The sequence below is a fragment of the Lycorma delicatula genome, chromosome 13 (assembly GCF_047948215.1).
Source record: "Lycorma delicatula isolate Av1 chromosome 13, ASM4794821v1, whole genome shotgun sequence".
In the NCBI taxonomy this organism is placed as follows: domain Eukaryota; kingdom Metazoa; phylum Arthropoda; class Insecta; order Hemiptera; family Fulgoridae; genus Lycorma; species Lycorma delicatula.
The window spans coordinates 39829962-39851113 of record NC_134467.1 but is presented as its reverse complement, the minus strand read 5'-3'; the positions used below and the strand labels follow the sequence as shown (position 1 = coordinate 39851113).

Below are 21152 nucleotides of genomic sequence, written 5' to 3'. Positions count from 1 at the left end.
ATTCAGTGAAAATGTTGTTACAGATGCTAAGATACCAGTTGAGATTCACCGAAATTTCTACCGATAAAACGTTACAACCTAAATCCAAATCTGAAGATTTAGGTATGTTTTTTGGTTGCTCATCGAAGTGAATACGGAAATCCAGTCACAGAAGCATTGAAAATATTAATATCTTTCACCAGGTATTAACTTTGTGAAAAGGGGTTTTTGTCTATGGATTAGTTAAAAAATAAATATAGGAATGGTTTTCATCACTTGAAAATAATTTTCTTTTATGGTTGTAACAACAATTCTCATATATGTAGAAACTTTTAAATGATAAACTAATGCATCCATCTCATTAATTTATTTTTTTTATATATATACTTATAAAAATAAATGTACGTAAAATGTTTATAATAAATAATTTTTTCTCGTAAAATGAATTGATTATAGTGCAATTAAAACCATTATTAAAATGGTATAACTTTAGAATTTAAATGGCCTACAGCAATAAAGATCTGATAAACAGGTTTATAGTTCAAGGGCAATTTGATATTCTAAGCATTCCCCTGATTGCATTAATTGTTCCTTTAGGACTCTACAGTTATTCTAAAAGTAAAACAACCTTTATTCAATGAAAAATCAATGATCAAGAAATCCGCAGTCACGGGGAAAAAATTTCATGATCCACTAAGGAATTGAGAAGGAATAAACACCAAATCCCTGTAAAATTTCCCTATGTGTATCGTTATTTATTTCAAACTACAGCTCCTGTAAAGATAACTAACCATCTATCCTTGACCAATTCTTCCCGATACCAGTTTGTATAGACGGGACCCTTATAAATCCATTTTGAAAATATTGAAATATGTAAAACTAACAACTAAACAAGAACAAAACGAAAGTCATGAAATGTAATAGAAATAACAAAGATGGACCACTGAATGTGAAAATAGGAGGAGAAAAGATTATGGAGGTAGAAGAATTTTGTTATTTGGGAAGTAGAATTACTAAAGATGGACGAAGCAGAAGAGATATAAAATGCCGAATAGCACAGGCGAAACGAGCCTTCCAGTCAGAAATATAATTTGTTTACATCAAAAATTAATTTAAATGTCAGGAAAAGATTTTTGAAAGTATATGTTTGGAGCGTCGCTTTATATGGAAGTGAAATTTGGACGATCGGAGTATCTGAGAAGAAAAGATTAGAAGCTTTTGAAATGTGGTGCTACAAAAGAATGTTAAAAATCAGATGGGTGGATAAAGTGATAAATGAAGAGGTGTTGCGGCAAATAGATAAAGAAAGAAGGATTTGGAAAAATATAGCTAAAAGAAGAGACAGACTTATAGGCCACATATTAAGGCAACCTGGAATAATCGGTTTAATATTGGAGGGGCAGGTAGAAGGAAAAAATTGTGTAGGTAGGCCACGTTTGGAATATGTAAAAAAAATTGTTCGGGATGTAGGATTTAGCGGGTATACCGAAATGAAACGACTGACACTAGATACGGAATCTTGGCGAGCTGCATCAAACCAGTCAAATGACTGAAGAAAAAAAAGTAAAACTAACGACTCGTTAGGATATTCTGATCAGAAGGGATTTCAATAGTTCGATTCAGAAATTAGGAAATTGATTCCTGTCCCATTCCTGGATAATAAAACTAGTTATCGATATCCTTATTAAGTAAATTCAGGATTCTAAATCTTTATAAATTACATATCTAAAATAATCCTTTGATCACAGATCAAACATTCTGCTACATGTACTGATGTGATTACACATTTAATGAAAAATCATTCAAATAATATAACAAAAGATCAATTTGTTCGACATCGATTAATCGATTTTTTCTTTACTATAAAATTATCTATTCTAGTGATTATTCAACCTATTAGTAATACAGGAAATAGCTCTATACATTACAACAATAAATTTCAAAGACGCACAACTAAATCATTAAGGGCGTTAACTTCCTATATATATATATATATATATATATATATATATATATATATATATATATCGTATATACATATACGAGAGGTTACCTCTAAAGTAAAAACCGTTTCAGTGTAAAAAAATTTATTCTGAAAACTTTATAAATATTTTATATCTCTCTTAAACTTTCTTTCTTTACTGTTTAGCCTCCAGTAACTACCGTTTAGATAATTCTTCAGAGGATGAATGTGGATGATATGTATGAGTGTAAATGAAGTGTAGTCTTGTACATTCTCAGTTCGACCATTCCTGAGATGTGTGGTTAATTGAAACCCAACCACCAAAGAACACCGGTATCCACGATCTAGTATTCAAATCCGTGTAAAAATAGCTGGCTTTACTAGGACTTGAACGCTGGAACTCTCGACTTCCAAATCAGCTGATTTGGGAAGACGCGTTCACCACTAGACCAACCCGGTGAGTATTTCTGTTAAACTACATACCTTATACTACTAATGTATATAATCGCCACATGAATTAAGACAATTATCGTAGCGATACACCAGCTTCAATATACCATCATCGTATTACTCTGCCGCCAGTCCATTTAGCCACTGATTAACAGCATTTTTAAGTTCATCGTCACCCGCGAATCGTTTACCATCACTCAAAAATTCTTTCAATTTCCCATAAAAAAATCCGGACTAATTGTGGGTGATCGTAAATTTCCCATTCATGACTGGACCAGATGGGAGTGCGAGGTTTGTCTCCGGAATGGGGTTAGTTACGTTTCCCTTATTAGGTGACCTAATTTGGTCGACTTATTTGGGTGTAAGTCTGAATATCTATGTTACGTAAAACATAATTTTGATTGGTATAAGTGTAGCACAGATTTACCTTACAACTCGCTAATTTTCTGAGGCATTCACAGTCACTAACGGTTTTGTCAAATTTCGACTAGGCACGGGATCCGCGCTTCCTCGGTTATTTAGTTTGAGGGAATCATGTTAGATTGGATGTAAAGATGTCCGTTTGAGGCCTACGTGAAAGCGAAATTTGATTTGTATTTTACTGATTCAAATGTTTGCCAAGGCAAACATTTACATTGGTGGCATCCCGACCGAGGCCTGGCTGATGACTGTGAGATGTAATCAGTCAGAGGGTCTAAAAACGACTTCCGGTAAAACCCCTCAGGGTTCAGAACGGAGAAGGTGGTGTGGCGACCGGTAACGTCATAAGGTGAGTCTTATGACGTCTTCCCTCTACGGGGTTGAGATGCTAATAGAATAAGTTACTGTCAACGGTTCAAACTGTTTTATCGACCAAAATTCCTTAGGTAACCTCGACATTACATTTTTTTTTTTTATATATAAAGCTTGGTTTCATCTGGAAGAGTATATTAATTCAAAAAATATACAACTGTAGTCGAAAACTAATTCCCCATGAATTACACGAATAATTTTTGTACGAAGTGGAAATTGGTCTGGGCACAGTCACATGCAAGAATGACGAGGCGCTCCGATGACACATAAAGGATTCTCAAGGTGTGAGAGATGGGCATGCGTGACGGGGAGGTATGCGTGAAGAACATACCCGGACCCTGAGTAGGATAGAACCGGGAACTGGGGAGGAGCATTTCGGAAATCCAGAAGGGAAGGTCGAGATTCCCTGGTGAGCCAGAGAGGACGCCGATGGGTGGACAGAAGAAAAGTCAAAAGGCGTTTCTACGCCACGACACATGGGTACGGCCGAGGTAACGTCTTCCAGGCAGCTACCGGTCGCAACTTGTTGTGTTTAAAAAAAGGTCCGAAAAAAGCTTTCTATGTAAAAACCCTTATCCAATTTAATACTAAGAATCTTTATAAAATTTATTTATTTTCACGTCAGTTTGTATTATAAATAAGGCTACTTTCTGAAACCTCAAGTACCTACGATTTCTATTAAAAATATCTTCAACTCTGAGACTTTCCCAGAGCATAATGTTACTTACCCAACTTTTTTTAGGACATTCTTTATTTCTCAACCAATTAGGGACCCAGGATAAACATTTTTGAGATATCTTAGTGTCATCTATTCTTTCGAAATAGTCATTTAGATAAATAAACAATTTTTGGGCTATTTTTCACCAAATTATTCTAAATGGCCGTAATATATTAATATTTTTATAAAATAATATAATTATTAAATGGAATATACTTACGGGTACACATTCGCATCTAATACAGTACATAATACCAAAAGGTGGTCCAAGGTCAGCAAACCATACTGAACCTAATTCTCTCAACTGTTTTCCAAACTGGCACTCTGTAAAAAAAATCAAACAATAACAAAAATTATTAAAAAAAAGAAATAAAAAATCATAAATTATTATTATATAAATTAAGAATAAAGAAAATATTGAAATGGAAAGAAAATATAAGTTATTTATAAAAAAAAATTATTAAAATAAATTTGTATATTTATATATTTACAGGTCTATATATAAAATCTTGTGGCTTAAAAATCTCGAAAAACTACTTGATCAATTTCATTGAAATTTATATATGCTGTACTAGAATATCTACATGGCAGATTTAGGGAATACCTGTTCCTATTCGGTCTAGACCACACCTGTCTGGAGTGTGGAGTGGAGGAAAGTCCCCTGCACGTCTACTTCAGATGTCCAAGTTTCAGGGAAGAGCGAAAGGAGTTATTAGATACCCTGGGTTATGGAAATATGTTCCAGCCGGAAGACATTGGAAGACATTCGAATAGTAATGAGCGGAAAGGAAGTGTTAACAGACAAGTTCCGTCTACGGGAAGAGTTCCGGCAGAGAAGAAGACGTCGAGAATGCCGGACTAAACAGATCAACGGTTGAGTGCCTGGGGAGCTCCTAGGTACGTGCGGGGATCGCCTTGGGGTCTTGAGGCCGTGGAGACTCCGTTCCCAGTGCCTGAGCGTTTTACCCAACGATTGATGGTTATTATGGGTAAGTATGTGAGTTGAATGCATGTTTTGTTAGAAGTATGTGTTTTGCGCGGCGAGTACATGTTTGGTTGATGGGTGCCTCTTTCTAGAGTGCCTTCGTACTTGGTGTTTTTCTTCACTTGAGTTCATGCGATGTCTTTGTGTGTGTGTTGGCAGGGTCTGTACCTGTATGTGTGTGTGGGAGTGAGGTGTGTGTATTTGAGGAGATCTCATATGCCTGTAGGAGTGTTTGTGCTTGGTTGGACCTGTCTTTGATATCCTTTTGTGATTCGCGTGATGATATGGTTTTGATGTTTTCTTATTGTGACCAATTGTGTGTGTGTGGCGTTAACAACCCCTCTTTACATGAAGTAATAATGCTCTACTAGCTGTTCCAGGGGAACCCACCGGATTGGTCTAGTGGTAAACGCGTCTTCCCAAAGATCTGATTTGGAAGTCGAGAGTTCCAGCGTTCAATTCCTAGTAAAGTCAGTTACTTTTACACAGATTTGAATACTAGATCGTGGATACCGGTGTTCTTTGGTGGTTGAGTTTCAATTAACAACACATCTCAGGAATGGTCGAACTGAGAATGTACAAGACTACACTTCATTTACACTTATACATATCATCCTCTGAAGTATTAAAGTATTATCTGAAGGGTAGTTACCGGAGGTTAAACAGGAAAAAGAAAGAAAAGCTGTTCCAGGGGGGAGGGTTGCCAGGGATGGAGATTTAGTCGGTAGTGCGCAGGTATACATACGCACTTAATAACATCATGCGGAACCTGTTAGCGAGCCCGAAACTGCTTAGGCGCCCGTAAATGGGGTTCCTTTACCTCTAAAAAAAAAAAAAAAGTAGTGTATCTAAAGTTGTCAATTATAAATTATTTGATGAAGATTGGTTGAGTCGTTCTTTAGTTACGCTAAATTTAAGTTCGACAACAAACATTATAACCTCAATTCGAAGTATGTTGACTGCTGTGGTGAATTTTTCATACCCGCTATTCAGTGAGTCACAGCGATGAGTGAGTTAAAACTTGATGCTTGTACGTAAGGTCTACTGGTTAATAGAACTGTGTTCTGCGTTGTACTATTAAAATCAATGCGTTTCTGATTGCGAAGTAGTAAGGGTGTTTGAAAGTAAAAAACGATCTTCTTGCGCAGAACTGCACAAGAGTTTTGTTTTTTTAAATAATTAATAATGTATTTGATAATGCTGCTCAGATCAATATTTTACTATGAAAATTCCCTTGATCCAACCAGTCAATAGTTGGAAAAGTATCTCTTTTTTTTAGTGAAAAATAACAAACCTATCCATTCGTGATGTAATTTATATAATTAGGCAGATTTCATTAAAAAAAAAATTCGACATATTTTTGTGTTTTACATTTCCCAGACCCCAAAACCAACGTTAGTTCAAAAATGTATATATATATATATATATATATTTCACTTTCTTGTGAACATGGGAACTACCGGCATTTTGGGCCAATCACTTTCAAATTGTAACATAAAATATAACGACCCAAAATTTAGTTCGAAGTCGTTAATAGGCAAAATCGGACCATGGAGCGAAAATGGGGGGCTTTATCGAAAAAAAATATCCCTATAACTTTCTTATTAAGTAAAATATAGAATTTCTTCGAACTGACGGTGGTTTTGGGGTCTGGGGAATATGAAACGCGAAGATATGTCGAAATTTACCGGAAGTCGTATCATAGTACTCATTACAATAGATAAATTTCCTAACGAAATCTACGTAAAAATATTTGATGTGGGCATCACATGACTTCCTTGTACGCCTATTTTTTTTGTTGAGGTTTTTAGGGGCATCGACTACTTTGGTCATTAGCCCCATCAAACTTCAAAAAATAAAAATAAAAAAGGGTTCAATATTTCACATTTTCATGTGTCAAAAAATGATCAAAATTTTACTTTTTCTTATAACTTCTGATCCAATAAAATTACTTTCTAGGCTTTCCTTTCGGCCATCCTTTTTTGCGTTTCTCCATTCTTTTGACGGCCTCAACCTCTGATGATAGCGTATCTGAGGCCTCAGACATGGTATCGTCTTCCTCTATTTCGGATGCCAGTGACGTTCTGCGGCTGACGTCAGTTGATGAAACTTTCGCCGGTGCTGTTAGCATCTTTGCTAAAGAATCTAAACTAATGAGCGATGATGTCTCCGCGGCGGATGAGCCAGACTCTATCTCTACTGCAGTACTGGGTCCAGCTGAAATAGATGCCCTCACCGAAGCTGATCTTTGCGCTTTTGGAGGCTCTATTGGTACAGGTTTTATTTCATCTGCGTCTGGTGCTTTTGCTATAATAACTTACACCTCCATTTCCGCAGATTCAGGTTTTCTTGTCACAATTTCTTTAAACTTGTGACTAGGCGACGGAGTGATCCGTTTCTCTTTGCTGGATAAGTCAAGATTTTTAATTCTTACTTCAGTTGGTGGCTTAATAATCGCAGGTTTAGCTGGTGATTTAAACTGTGCTGGTGCGTCTCTGGTGTCAACGGCGTCAGTCCGGGGATGAGCCTTTACATCTTTACTTTGTTTTCTCTAATGAGTCGACTCAATCTTTGAATCAATGATTCTTTCAATCATTGTCGCAAGACTTGGTGCCATCGTGTTAAGCAACTGCTCCACATTAATTTTTGATGTGGAAGGAGCAGCCGCTGCTTCTGCGTAAGAAGTCGATGGTCGTGGTGTACGTTGATTGACTATTTTCTTCGCTTCGTTTTCTCCACATATACATATTTCCTGCGCTTCACACCTTGCTGCTGTGTGTCCGAATCGTTGACACCTAAAACATCTCATCGGCTGCGGGATGAAAGCTCGTACATCAAGCCGATGGATGCCAGCTCGTACCTTTTCAGGAAGATTCGGCCTATTAAATGTTAAAACATGCGATGCCGAAGGAACAACTTCACCATTTCTTCACATGGTTAGTCTGCGACACTGAGTCACTCCCTGACTCGACATTTCTTGTACAATTTCTTCTTCTGTACAATTAAGAAGATCGCGACAAACAACTCCTCTGGATGAGTTCAGTGTGCTATGCGGTTGAACAGAAACCGCAAATTCACCGATCTTCTTCAACGCCTAGACTTTCTGGCTTTGCACGTCGTTCATAGTTTAGACATGCAATCCATTAAAAGTCTTTCGAATTTCTTTAACGGGACCACCAGCACAATTAATTTCTCTTGCGATTAAGAATGGACTAACTTTTTGAAAGTTTCCATTCTCCTTTGTAATAATTAAAAATCTTGGCTTAGGTGCGCTATAGCCAAATAGGCTTTTCTTTAATTCTTTACTGATTCTATCAGCATCTTTCCTTATCTTATCAGATTCTTTGCTTTTTTCCTCTTCGCTTGTGGCGAATCGGAGGTTTCTAAACGAGGGTGTTTACGTGCACCCTCTGCCACGTTAGTTTGTTCAAGAATGTTCATGAACATATATCCCTTCTGTAGCAAGGCTAGCCGCCGGGGTACACCCCCACTCCAGAGCTACTAACCTTGGAGGTCCGATCCGGTACTCCGGTGGAACCGGCATATGTCCTGGCAGAGAGCGGATGCGCAGTCTCTGCACTGACTCCAGGCTATTAAATTACATTGCACATTTTTTTTAATGAAAAGTACATAAAATTTTATTTCATTAATAACTTATGATATTTTTAATTTTTTTTTTTTATTATTATTGAATTATTATTTATCGATAATTTTTTTACAATCCGAGGTTAATAATTATTAATAAATCAATATATTTAAATTAAAAAAAAAGTTAAAAGTAAGGTGAAGAAGTCTGATTGGAACTGATGTGCCTTGTAAGATCCAAATATTTCATTAATGAAAATTTAATTTGGCTATAACTCTGAAACCAATGAATATAAGTACCATTTATGGTATATCGTTGAAAATCTCTCGGGCCTTATTACTGCAGTTAAGAAAAAATCCAATTTTGGATTTTGGACCTTTTTGGATACTTTTGGTTGAAATGATGGTGCAATCAAAAGGGCAGGTTTATAACTAGATATTACGAACAGTACTAATCCAAAATTGTAACATTAATCGTTTTTGATAAATGCTAGATACATACTTTTGTATAATCACGCCGGAACTAGTCACAATTGATAAAGGAATAGTCAAAATGGATATTTCCTTTGAAATATGAAAACCGAAATATTTTGCGATCAGAATACTTCCTTTACTTCGTACAAGGAAATAATTGGTGAAGTCAACCTTGAAATATATCGAGTAATTTTTAAACGTACCTACTTTGAATTTTTAAAAAAATTGTTATAAATTATGTTCCAAAGTTAAAAATTCAATTATAATATATTCGAGATAATCCCCAACTTTTTTTAATCCGAATCTCCAATAATCCGAACAAAAAACCGTAAAAATACACTTTCAAAAATGTATAATTTTCAATACCGTAATATATATTCGATAAGCCTATTATCAAACTGGATTTTTATTCCAAACATTTTCCCTGTATACGTTTAAAAAATAATAATTTAATTGTAAAATAATGATAGAATATCTAGCTGTTAAAAAGAGTTTATTATCCTTGTGTCTGTCTTTAAGTAACAGGAAATGAGTCGTCCAAAATCGTTTATAACACTGATCTGATTGTATTTCCAAGAAATCTTGTAGCTACGCAATATGCATATTTATAACACCAATAAAAAGGATAGGAACGCAATACATCCGTCCAAAGAAACGTAATCAAATTTATACCCACCATTTAATAAGAAAAGCACTTTGATACATAAGGGGTTGGCAAATCACCCCCTCCACACCGACATATTTGCTTACGTTACAGGAATAATGACACTCTATTACTCTTTATTAAAACAATGCTATGCTGTATGATGTCCCGTTAAAATAATTTAATGATCGTTCATTTTTGAATCAGTTTTTTTTTTGTTTTATAAAGTACCAGCAGATCCGGCAATATATATATATATATATATATATATATATATATATATACAGGGCGTTTCATAATGTTCTTAGGAGTTACAAAAATTCAGTACAAAAAATGTATTTTACTTACCTAAATGAAAGTTGTACGAGGTGATGCAGAAACTCAAACAGTTTTTGTTAAAATCTATAAATGTTCAATATGTGCTCCTCTGGTGACACGGTATACATCAACACGTAAGTTTAGCTCTTGCCAAACTCGTTCTAGCATGTCATTTACGATAGAGTTAATTGCATTTATTATGCGATCCTTTAGTTCAGCGATATCGTTCGGCATTGGTGATATAAACACCTTATCTTTCACGTAACCCCAGAGAAAGAAATCACATGGCGTGAAGTCTGGTGATCTTGGTGGCCACAGCATAATGTGTTGGTCTTCGTCAGACGCATCCAGCGCCGAAGTAATGTTGTGTTAAGGTTGTTGTCGTTATGAGAACGGACAGGACAACCATCTTGCTAGAAAATGAAGTCGTTGAGTAGCTGAGGCGTAAGCCATAATTGTAACATATCCAGGTATATCATGCCGGTTACTGTCGTTTCCATAAAAAAGAACGGCCTGTACACTGCCTCACAAGAGATCGCACAAAAAAGTTTACTTTCGGAGAATCCAGAATGTGTTCCATATAAGCGTGTAGGTTTTCAGTTCCCAAACTCGCACGTTATGATGGTTTACTTTGCCGCTAATATGAAAAGGAGTTTCATCGCTGAAAGTTATCTTATTTACAAAACCTTCATCTAACAACATCTTTTCCTGTAACTGTAAAAAAAAAAATCGATCCTACGTGTTTTACCTACATCAGAAAGACGCTGGACTAATTGAAGACGTACGGTTTGCATAATAAACGTTTACGGAGAACTCTCCACACTGTTGTTCTCGGAATTCTTAATTCTCAGCCTGCAGCCGCAGTCGATTTTGATGGGCTGCAAATGAAACTTGCACGTTCACGTTCGACATTGAATTCTGAGGTTGATGGACGACCGGTTGATTTTCGCTTGCACAAGCGACCGGTTTCACTGAATTGTTTATACCGTGCACGAATTGAATTGTCACTTGGTGGCTCCTTATGAAATTTCAACCGAAATGCACGTTGCACAGAAATTACTGACTTTGACAGGTGAAATTCTAACACACAAAACGACTTCTCGCTTCCCGTGGCAGCCATTTTCTCTACTGTCGACGCCTAACGAGCAAATGGTTTACTAAAAAACTATTTGAAGTACTCTTTCGTACAGTACTTGTTTTATTCTTATGAGTAAAATAGTTATTTGTTAATGAATTTTCGAAACTCCGACGAACATTATGAAACGCCCTGTATATATATATATATATATATATATATTAAATAACACACTTGAAAGTTCGATAAAACATAAAAAACTGAACATTACGGAACTTAACAAAATTTAACCTTTCACTTCGTAAAAGTCAGAATGTAAATAAATCCAACTGTAAAAACAGCACTACCTTTATTTTTTATTTTTTTTATTAGCCATTTTTTATCAATACAGAGCCAATCTGTAATCGCCTAGTAGGCGTTGCCTTGGTCGGCCATGAGTGACGTGACGTAGATTAACACCCACTCTGTCATGAATCTACAATCGGAACCCCCATCGGGGTCCCTTCTGAGTCATAAGAGCAACCCAACCCCCTCTTCTGTATGGCTGAGATTCCACCCCAGAACGTCTACCCTTCCCATTCCTACTTTCTATATGGAATCCGGGTATGCAACCCACGCATAACCATACCCAACTAGCGCGCCCACAACGTACACCATGTAGATTCTCAATGCGTCATCGAAATGCGGCGATCCAGCCACACAAAGACGTCCTCAGCAAAAAGGATACCTTCCTGGCCCTATAAGGTTCCACGATTCACCCCCTAGAATTTGTTGAAGCCTGAAAAAACAGCACTACCTATCGGATTTAATTCAAACCATTCTCTAAACACAGTATTCGACGGAAAATAACTTTTTAACAAAAAGAGTTTTGGCTGCAAAATTAATATTGAACATTAAGAACCTCACAAAACATTACAGATCTTCACAAAATTTAACCTTTCACTTTACAAAAGTCAGAATGTATATAAATCCAATTATTAGAGCAACGCTACCTATCGGATTTAATTCAAACTACTCTCTAAACACAGTAGCCGGTTCAAAATACTAATAACTGGTCTCTCTACTGGTTAGATCAAAGATTTCAATAGCCTTAAACCTTCTCTCAACAACGCGGAACATTTTGAAAAAACCCGCGCGTAAATCGGTCCAGTAGTTTTTAAATCTATAGCGGACACATACAAACATTACCTTTTATATACATAGTAGAAGAAAGTCTGTTTGTATAGTTTGTTTGTTTGTTTGTTTGTTTCGTAAATATCTCGATACCGGCGCCACCTAGCGGGTATAGTTTTTGCAACACATTTTCTTTTCACGTAAATAATATTCATATTCTGGATATGAGTCAAATCGGATCATAAATGTATTTTTTTCAAATATCTCAACCCCAGTGCCATCTAGCGGGTCCATTTTTTGCAGAAGTATTTCTTTCCATGTAAGTAACACGTATTATGAATACAAGCCAAATGTGGTCCATAACTACATTTTTCAAAATATTTCGATCCCAACTAGCGGGTCCAAACTAATTCAGAAAATTTTTTGGGCGTGCGCACAACATCTCAATAAAGTTTCATCGCAATCGGATAAATTTTATAGAACGCATACGTGACAAACAAACAAACATTCATTTTTAATTCCTTGTATGAAAGGAAATATCCATTTTGAACGTCCCTGAATCCATTTTGACCGGTTTCGGCGTGATGTCTGTTCATACGTACTTATGCATCTCTCATACTTCAAAAACGATTAGCCGTAGGATACTGAAATTTTGGATTCAATACTGTTGTAACATCTAGTTGTGCATCTCCCTTTTTCATTGCAATTAAACCAAAAGTGTTCAAAAAAGCCCAAAATTAACTGCAGTAATAAGCCCTTACAGAGAGCTTTTCAACAATACATCATAAGTGGCACTTATTTTCACCGTTCCAGAGTTGTAGCCAAATGAAATTTTAATTAATGAAATATTTGGATCTTCGAAGTGGAAGGCATATCTGTTCGAATCAGACTTCAACTCCTTTTTTTTAATTAAATATATTGATTTATTAATAATTATTAACCTTTGATGGTAAAAAAGTTTTACGATAAATAATAATTCAATAATACAATTAAAAAAATAAAAAAATATGAGAAGTTATTAATGAAATAAAATTTTATGTACTTTTCGCTTAAAAAAAAAAAGTGTATATGTAATTTAATAGGCGTTAAAGGAAGTCATGTGGTGCCCACATCAGATTTTTATATATATATATATACAAGACTTACTATACTGGTAAATTGAAATTCAACACCATTTTTTTTTTTTATTTCTTTGCTTATCTTTGTTGCAATTTTTAAAAAAATTATCTCAAAGAGAAATAGTTTACGTTCCCAAATTGTAAAATTAAATTTTCTAAAAACGGATAGATAAATTCCAAATCCCTAAAGATATTATCTAAAATTAAGTCCTGTAAGAATGAAAACGCATTGAAACAAAATTAAAAAAACAACTGCTGATCCAAATAGCATATGAACGAAAAATTAATTTGAAAAAATATAAGGAAGGAATTAATTATATTTGTTATTTTCTTTTATTATTGAAGAAAGGGTGATCAATTTTTGGATTAATAATAAAGGAAAAGGGTCCATAATTTTAATACCAAAATCTATGTAGGTAAACGTTTTCCCACCCGGGAATATATAGTTCTTTAATGGACTTTTGTCCATTAGTGGAGAAAAAAATTACGATTTTAGACAGTTACACTCACTAGGTATGAAAATATTTTGCTTACAATGAAAGTGCTGATGAATTTATGACAAAAGTTAATTTTAGAAACGATTTCATTTCTTTAGTACAAAAAAATATCAAAAGTTGGGAAAACTAGACCAATTAATAAAAAATAAAAACTAAGAACTCTTTTTAAGTATTACAATTTTATTTACGAATCTATTATAGCCAAATATTGTCAAACAATTTAATTGGTAAAAATACTGTTTAGTACTAGCAGACCCAACATTGCTTCGCTATTGCTAGATTTGTATATACAGAATGATTCAGGAGGATAGGGTAATACTTTGACAACTTATTCTAGAGGCTAAAAATAAGAAAAAGGTTCAAATAAACATAGGTCCGAAAACGCTTCGTTAGCGAATTATACAGAGTGGTGCCAACTTGTTTTCCGTAGGTCTAAAATTATTGTACCTACTAGACACATCTGTTTTCTTTTTTTTTGTAACATTTTCTTCTAAGTTTTCGTCGGTTTTGTTGTTAATAAGAGTCGACACGTTTAAAATTTTATTTGATTTCTGTTGACATTATTTACATCAATCTTCTTATAATTAAATTCTCTACAATTTATGTTTAAAAAATGTACTATTTATTCCCAATTTAACAACGTTATTGTACGTCAAACGTAAAAAAATGTGTTTTTTGACCCTATTTTTGGCGTTTTACATGGGATATATTAAAAACTAAGAGAGATTCAGTTCTGGGACCTATTTTTTCGATTTCCCAGCTCAAAAACCATAAGAAACAATTGAATTTTCCCCTTAATTGACCTTCCTAGGATTTCAGAATGCCTTAATTTACCCGGAGGAACTGAAACTCGGGCGAAATCTTTCCCTCTGTATAACTCGCTAACTAAGCGTTTTCGGACCTATGTTTATATGAATTTTTTATTATTTTTAGCTTCTAGAATGGGTTGTCAAAGTATTGCCCTATCCTCCTGCATATAATTTGATTCATGAGAAAAGTTAATAATTTGGGAACATCACGTATATAAAGTTTGATAGAATAATATTTGTTATTTATTTAATTCAATAATTCTAAGTAAAGCACGCGAGCATACCGTATTTCATTCGGGCGGATGTGACGGTACAAGCGGCCATTTTTAATATTTTTTTACAATTTAAATATTATTTAACTCTACCGCTCGTCTGTGACGTTTTAACACACAGTCGACTACAGCAGCGGTACGTCAGTACTATATTAGCGCTCCTTGTGATGAGAGCGGAGATACTATTGACGCAGTATACCCACTTACCGCTAGTTTATTTACAGCATTTTTTGGTGGAGATGCAATTTTGAAAAAACATTTTTTTTTGCTAATATTATTATTTTAAAAAATGTGCATAAAAAGAAAAAAAACATCTTAATTAGACGAAATCTTGAAATACCGAGGATAACCTTGAGCTACAGCCTCACCCCTCTTATTTTTTAAATTGAAAATTAATTAGCATCAATGCCCCATTTATAGATATAATCTGACCAAATTTAGTCAAAATCGGTCCAGTAGTTCTAGAGATATAAGGTGTTTTAGAGAGCGACATCAAATATGCACATGTATTGCAGATACTAACATCCGTTTTTTTGAGTTCCTTAGACGTCAAAACGTTGTTGTGTCTTTTGTGGGCATTTTATTTGTGGTTGTCTCGAGTTTTGTTGTAATGTGTGTTTGGACGTTTACCCCACTCCTGAAGTAATGCCACTTTAGCGGTTTCCAGGAGGGGATGTTTAGCCTAGGGTGGACATTTAGTCGGTAGTGCGCAGGTTCATATACGCACTTAATAACTTCTTGAGGAACCTTTTGCGAACCCGACACTGCCTTGACACCCGTAAATGAAGTACCTCCATCTTGTTAACAAAAAAAAAAGTCAAAATGTAAAGATCCGGTGAAAACTGTATATTCTCAAATTAGCCCAGTCAAACGAATACATGGTGTTAGAATGCCCAGCCCTTGGGGCGGGGTGGGAGCCGAACTCAGGCCACCCTGGAACTTAGAGGTCAAAGGGGAATTGGCCTTATGAGTGGCCAATTTTCCACTCAGTACAGGACTTGGGGGGATGGTACGCCTCTAGTTCGCTTTTAAGGGCAACGGGAGCTCAAGTGCTCTCCAACCACGCGAATTTGAACCAATATTTCTTTGGGTTCCACCTGGCATCTGATGAGCTGTGCGTCTGCGGGGAGGTCCAATCGAACGAACACATGATTTTCGACTATCCAGCTCTTGGGGGGGAGGGACAGAACTCAGGCCACTCTAGAACTTAGAGGTCAAGGGGAAAATTGGCCACCCATAAGCGGCGAGTCAATGTGGCGAGAGCCGCATTGTCGGACCGTGTGGGAGTTCCTTGATGCCATTACTTTGTTCAACCGCCATCAGTAGTTTACGGGATATAAGACTCCTACCGTTAGCCGTAGGAAGCTACCCTCGAGAAATAGCTGGCCATCGGTCAAATATAGCTCCGAATGCTATAATATGATGGACAGCTACTTGCTGGCATTCAGCGACCTAAGCGTGGCAGCAAATTGCTGTCCTTGACAGAATAAATTTTAATTTATTGACAGGTCATATATTTTAGTATGTAGACGGAGTGCTCCTACCCATTTTAGTAATATATGACAAGTTAGTGGTGGGACACGCAAGCGAGTAGTTAAGGGCACCACGCTTATTCCGCTCACGCAGTTAGGTAAGCTCTAGAAGCTAATTAGAATATTAATCGGTAAACCGTTTTGAGGAACAGTAGCCCTTTGTGGTACGGACATTCGGTCTTATGCTTTAGGGCAACCGAATAGGGTGGTGGTTGTGGGTGAAATGCCAGACAAACCAATATGCTCAAATTGGATCGATTACAATACTTTCTCTTCTAGAAGTACAGAGCTAGCTGGTAAAGTAACAGACATTTAATAGACATTTATATTTATACGTACACTCATATAACTAAATATAACATTTTATTGTAGATAATTTCAGAGTAAGTTAATAATAATTGCAATATCCTTTAATGAGATTATTCTAAGAAATAGAGAATAATTCTGGCATAATTTATTATTAGATACTATTATATTAAAGCCAAATCTTTCCTGCTCTTTCTATTAAAAGAACATGTTTTTTAATTTCATTTTGGATAAGTTTTTTAAAAATTTATAATATAAGCTTAAATATATTAAATTTAAAAAATAATATTTTTCCATTAATAATATTTAAATTAGAAATTTTGACGAAGCAGGAGCGATATAAAATGCCGAATAGCACAAGCTAAACGAGCCTTCAGTAAGAAATATAATTTGTTTACATCAAAAATTAATTTAAATCTCAGGAAAAGATTTTTGAAAGTGTATGTTTGGAGTGTCGCTTTATATGGAAGTGAAACTTGGACGATCGGAGTATCTGAGAAGAAAAGATTAGAAGCTTCTGAAATGTGGTGCTATAGGAGAATGTTAAAAATCAGATGGGTGGATAAAGTGACAAATGAAGAGGTATTGCGGCAAATAGATGAAGAAAGAAGCATTTGGAAAAATATAGTTAAAAGAAGAGACAGACTTATAGGCCACATACTAAGGCATCCTGGAATAGTCGCTTTAATATTGGAAGGACAGGTAGAAGGAAAAAATTGTGTAGGCAGGCCACGTTTGGAGTATGTAAAACAAATTGTTGGGGATGTAGGATGTAGAGGGTATACTGAAATGAAACGACTAGCACTAGATAGGGAATCTTGGAGAGCTGCATCAAACCAGTCAATTGACTGAAGACAAAAAAAAAAAAGAAATTTTGAAATTAGCCCGAAGAAAAAAAAACAGTTACTAAGCATTTTTCTTTACCAAACTATAATCAAAATTTTAAAAATATATTTATTAACTTTTAATTTTTATTTTTTGTAATTAATTTTGAACGTCTGTTTGAATTTTATAGATCGCATTTATTCTTTATATATATATATATATATATATATATATATACTTTTATTACTGAAATGTATCTCGGCGCCAGTTTACTGACGCGTGTCTAATAATTTATACTTCTGGCATAGTTTAAAGTATTACGTCTGTTTACATCTGTTGCTTGTTCTCTTATGCTACGCAAAATAGTATCACAATATCTCTTGCTGATAAATAGGCAGACATAACTCGTTATACGTCCATAATATCTTGCAATATTATTCCGTTAATTTTAATTTTACCATTTACTAGCAGACCCGGTAATCCTTCGCTATTGCGAAGAGAATAGAGAGAGAGAGAGGGAGAGAAAGAGTGTTTAAATGAAAACAATTGAAAATTTCATAAAAAAACTTAACTTCACAAATTTTACCTTTTACTTATTCTCCTGCCCTTTTCCCTTTCCAACTTCTCCCTTTCACCCTTCTCCCAGTTTTCCCGTTTTCCCCTTTCCTCCTTCCACCTTTTCCCTTTTGCCAGCGCGTAAATCGGTCCATTAGTTTTTTGGTCTTTAGCGGACACACATACGAACATGCCTTTTATATATATATATATGTTTGTATATTTTGTTAGTTTTGTAAATATCTCGACACTGGCCCCACCTAGCGGGTATAGTTTTAATAAATCCAATTATTAGAGCAACGCTACCTATCGGATTTAATTCAAACTACTCTCTAAACACAGTAGCCGGTTCAAAATACTAATAACTTTTTATCTGGTCAGATCAAGGATTTCAATAGGTTTAAACCTTCTCTCAACAACGCGGAACATTTTGAAAAAACCCGCGCGTAAATCGGCCCAGTAGTTTTTAAATCTATAGCGGACACATACAAACATTACCTTTTATATACATAGAAGAAGAAAGTCTGTTTGTATAATTTGTTTGTTTCGTAAATATCTCGACACCGGCCCCACCTAGCGGGTATAGTTTTTGCAAAAATATTTCTTTTCACGTAACTAATATTCATATTTTAAATATAAACCAAATCGGTCCATAAATATAATTTTTCTAAATATCTCAACCCCAGCGCCATCTAGCGGGTTCATTTTTTGCAGAGATAATTCTTTCCATGTAAGTAACTGAGGTGGGGTCCAGGAACGACATGGGCTTGAATGCCCCGCCATAGGGGTTACAGGCAGGAAATGAAAATATCAAACCGGCAGGCTAATCTGTCTGACTAGACTTATGACCGTCAGACGGGAAGGCCCGTTTGAGTAGACAACCCCCTACGATGTGCTTTGCTTTGTTGTCGATTCGGCCCGGGGGGGTAGAGTGAAAATAAATAAAAATAAAAAAATTTTAAAAATCTGTTCGTGGCTCAATTGCGTTTGTGACACAGTTATACTTTAAGGCGACCGGATGGGGTGGTGGCAGGAGAAATGCCAAACAAACCAATCAAAGTAGGAGATAAATCTGAAACAAAATAATTTTGTTTAAATTTTATATATATATATATATATATATATATATATATATATATATATATATATATATATAGCGGACCCGACAGACGTTGTCCTGACACGGCATTATTCTGTAATAAATGAAGACACAAAAATATAAGTAACTTAATTAAGTTAAAATTAGCAGAAATGTGTTCTAAATTTCATTAAAATGACTATTAGTATAATATTATCACTTTGTGATTGTTGTATTATTGTAATGGGTTTATTGATTAATTATGTGTAGTATGGTTGATATTTTTTTATAATTAAATATCGAGATGTCCGATGAAAATTGAATTAATAACTTGAAACGTCGTAAAATTAATTAGTGTAATTAATAAATTTTCATCCACATTACTACTAATTTTCACTTAACATCATTCTAAAAAAGTACCTCCTACATATTTTTTTTTAATTTAATAATTTTGATGTTTCATAACAATGTAACAGCTTAATTGATCAATTAATAAAAAAAGTAAAGCACTGTAAAAAAGCAACGTAGTTAAAATTTTAGTAGAAATTTTTATCATTTTTTTCATTCTTTATTTTAACATCTGTTTTACTAAATTTTAGATAATTGTAAATTAAAAATAAGTTTAGAAAACATTTTATAAAATTAATCAGCTAAAACATTATAAATTCAATTTTTTAAATATACTTTAAACTATATTATAAGTAACTTAAATTTTAATTTTATAAATGTTATAATTTATTTTACAAACTTAAATTTTTATTTTCAAAGAGCCGTTCAATACTTCATAAGTTGCATAGAATCAAATGAGAACTGACAATTTAATTTGTAGGTTAAGTTGATTGTTATTAAATGCACGTGTATACATCATTAAAATTCATGAAAAATCATGTAAAATACTCACTTCAATACTGCACCTTACAAATTTGCACAATGTACATTTTTTAATTAAACTTTAAACCGTTATTTCAATAAATAATAATATAATATAATATTCTCAATAAGCGCGCAATTCTAGCAGACTCAGCAATGCATGGTATGTATCAGTATACATACAGATTAAATGACAATATTTGAAAGTTTCATAAAACCTTAAAAAACTGAACATTAGCAATTTTACAAAATTTAACATTTCACTTTATAAAAGTCAGAATGTAAATAAATCCAAATGGCAAAACAACAGCACTACCTATCGGATTTAATTCACACGACTCTCTAATCACAGTATTCGGTGGAAAATAATTTTTTAACGAAAAGTGTTGTGGCTGCAAAATCATTACAATTAATATTGAACATTAAGAAACTTACAAAACATTACGGAACCTTATAAAATTTAACCTTTAACTTTATAAAATTCAGAATGTAAATAAATCCAATTGTCAGAACAGCACTCCCTATCGGATTTAATTCAAACTATTCTCTAAATACGAATTTTAATGTAAGAACAACACTAAGCTACGACGCAAGTAACTGATATGCGAAAAAGCAACAAAATAAAAAAAATTCCTAGAATCCGATCGCAGCTCTGCCTACCGGACCCACACGCTGCTTACCGGACCCAATTGTGAACCTTAACCATCCCAAGATCAACAACACATAAATAAATTAAAAAAACATTTTCACTTCAATACTGTACCTTACAAATTTGTACAATGTATATTTTTTAATTACACTTTAAAACGTTATTTCAATAAATAATAATATAATATTTCTCAATACGCGCACAATTCTAAACGCGATCGCAGTGCTGCCTACTTGTTATTTAATCAGTTGTGATTTTGTTTACATTGGCAACGGCCATACGGGCTCTTTGTGATTGGTCGTTGTGTTTGACAGCGGCCATCTTGCATTGATCTGATTAGTTTTCCTTTGTTTACATCTGATTTATTAGCTTCTTATTTATTAAAAAACTGTTTTCTCGCGATTTTTTGTAACACAATAATAACACAAAATTACGAAATATTTTTTTCAATTTGATCTCAGCACCAACTGTCGGGACAAACTAAAATTAAAATAGAATATTATTGAATATTCGATGGTAGCGCAGTCTGCCGGATCCAATGTAAAA

At 34.6% G+C, this 21152-nt stretch overlaps 1 protein-coding gene across 1 annotated transcript in view; it reads right to left on the bottom strand.

Annotated features, from left to right (window-relative positions):
• Nucleotides 1-21152, bottom strand: part of sog (chordin short gastrulation) — a 245801-nt gene that overhangs the window by 123548 nt on the left and 101101 nt on the right. Inside the window, exon 2 of the mRNA XM_075381914.1 lies at nt 4123-4226. Coding sequence (XP_075238029.1) covers nt 4123-4226 — 104 coding nt within the window. The remainder of the gene's footprint in view (nt 1-4122; nt 4227-21152) is intronic.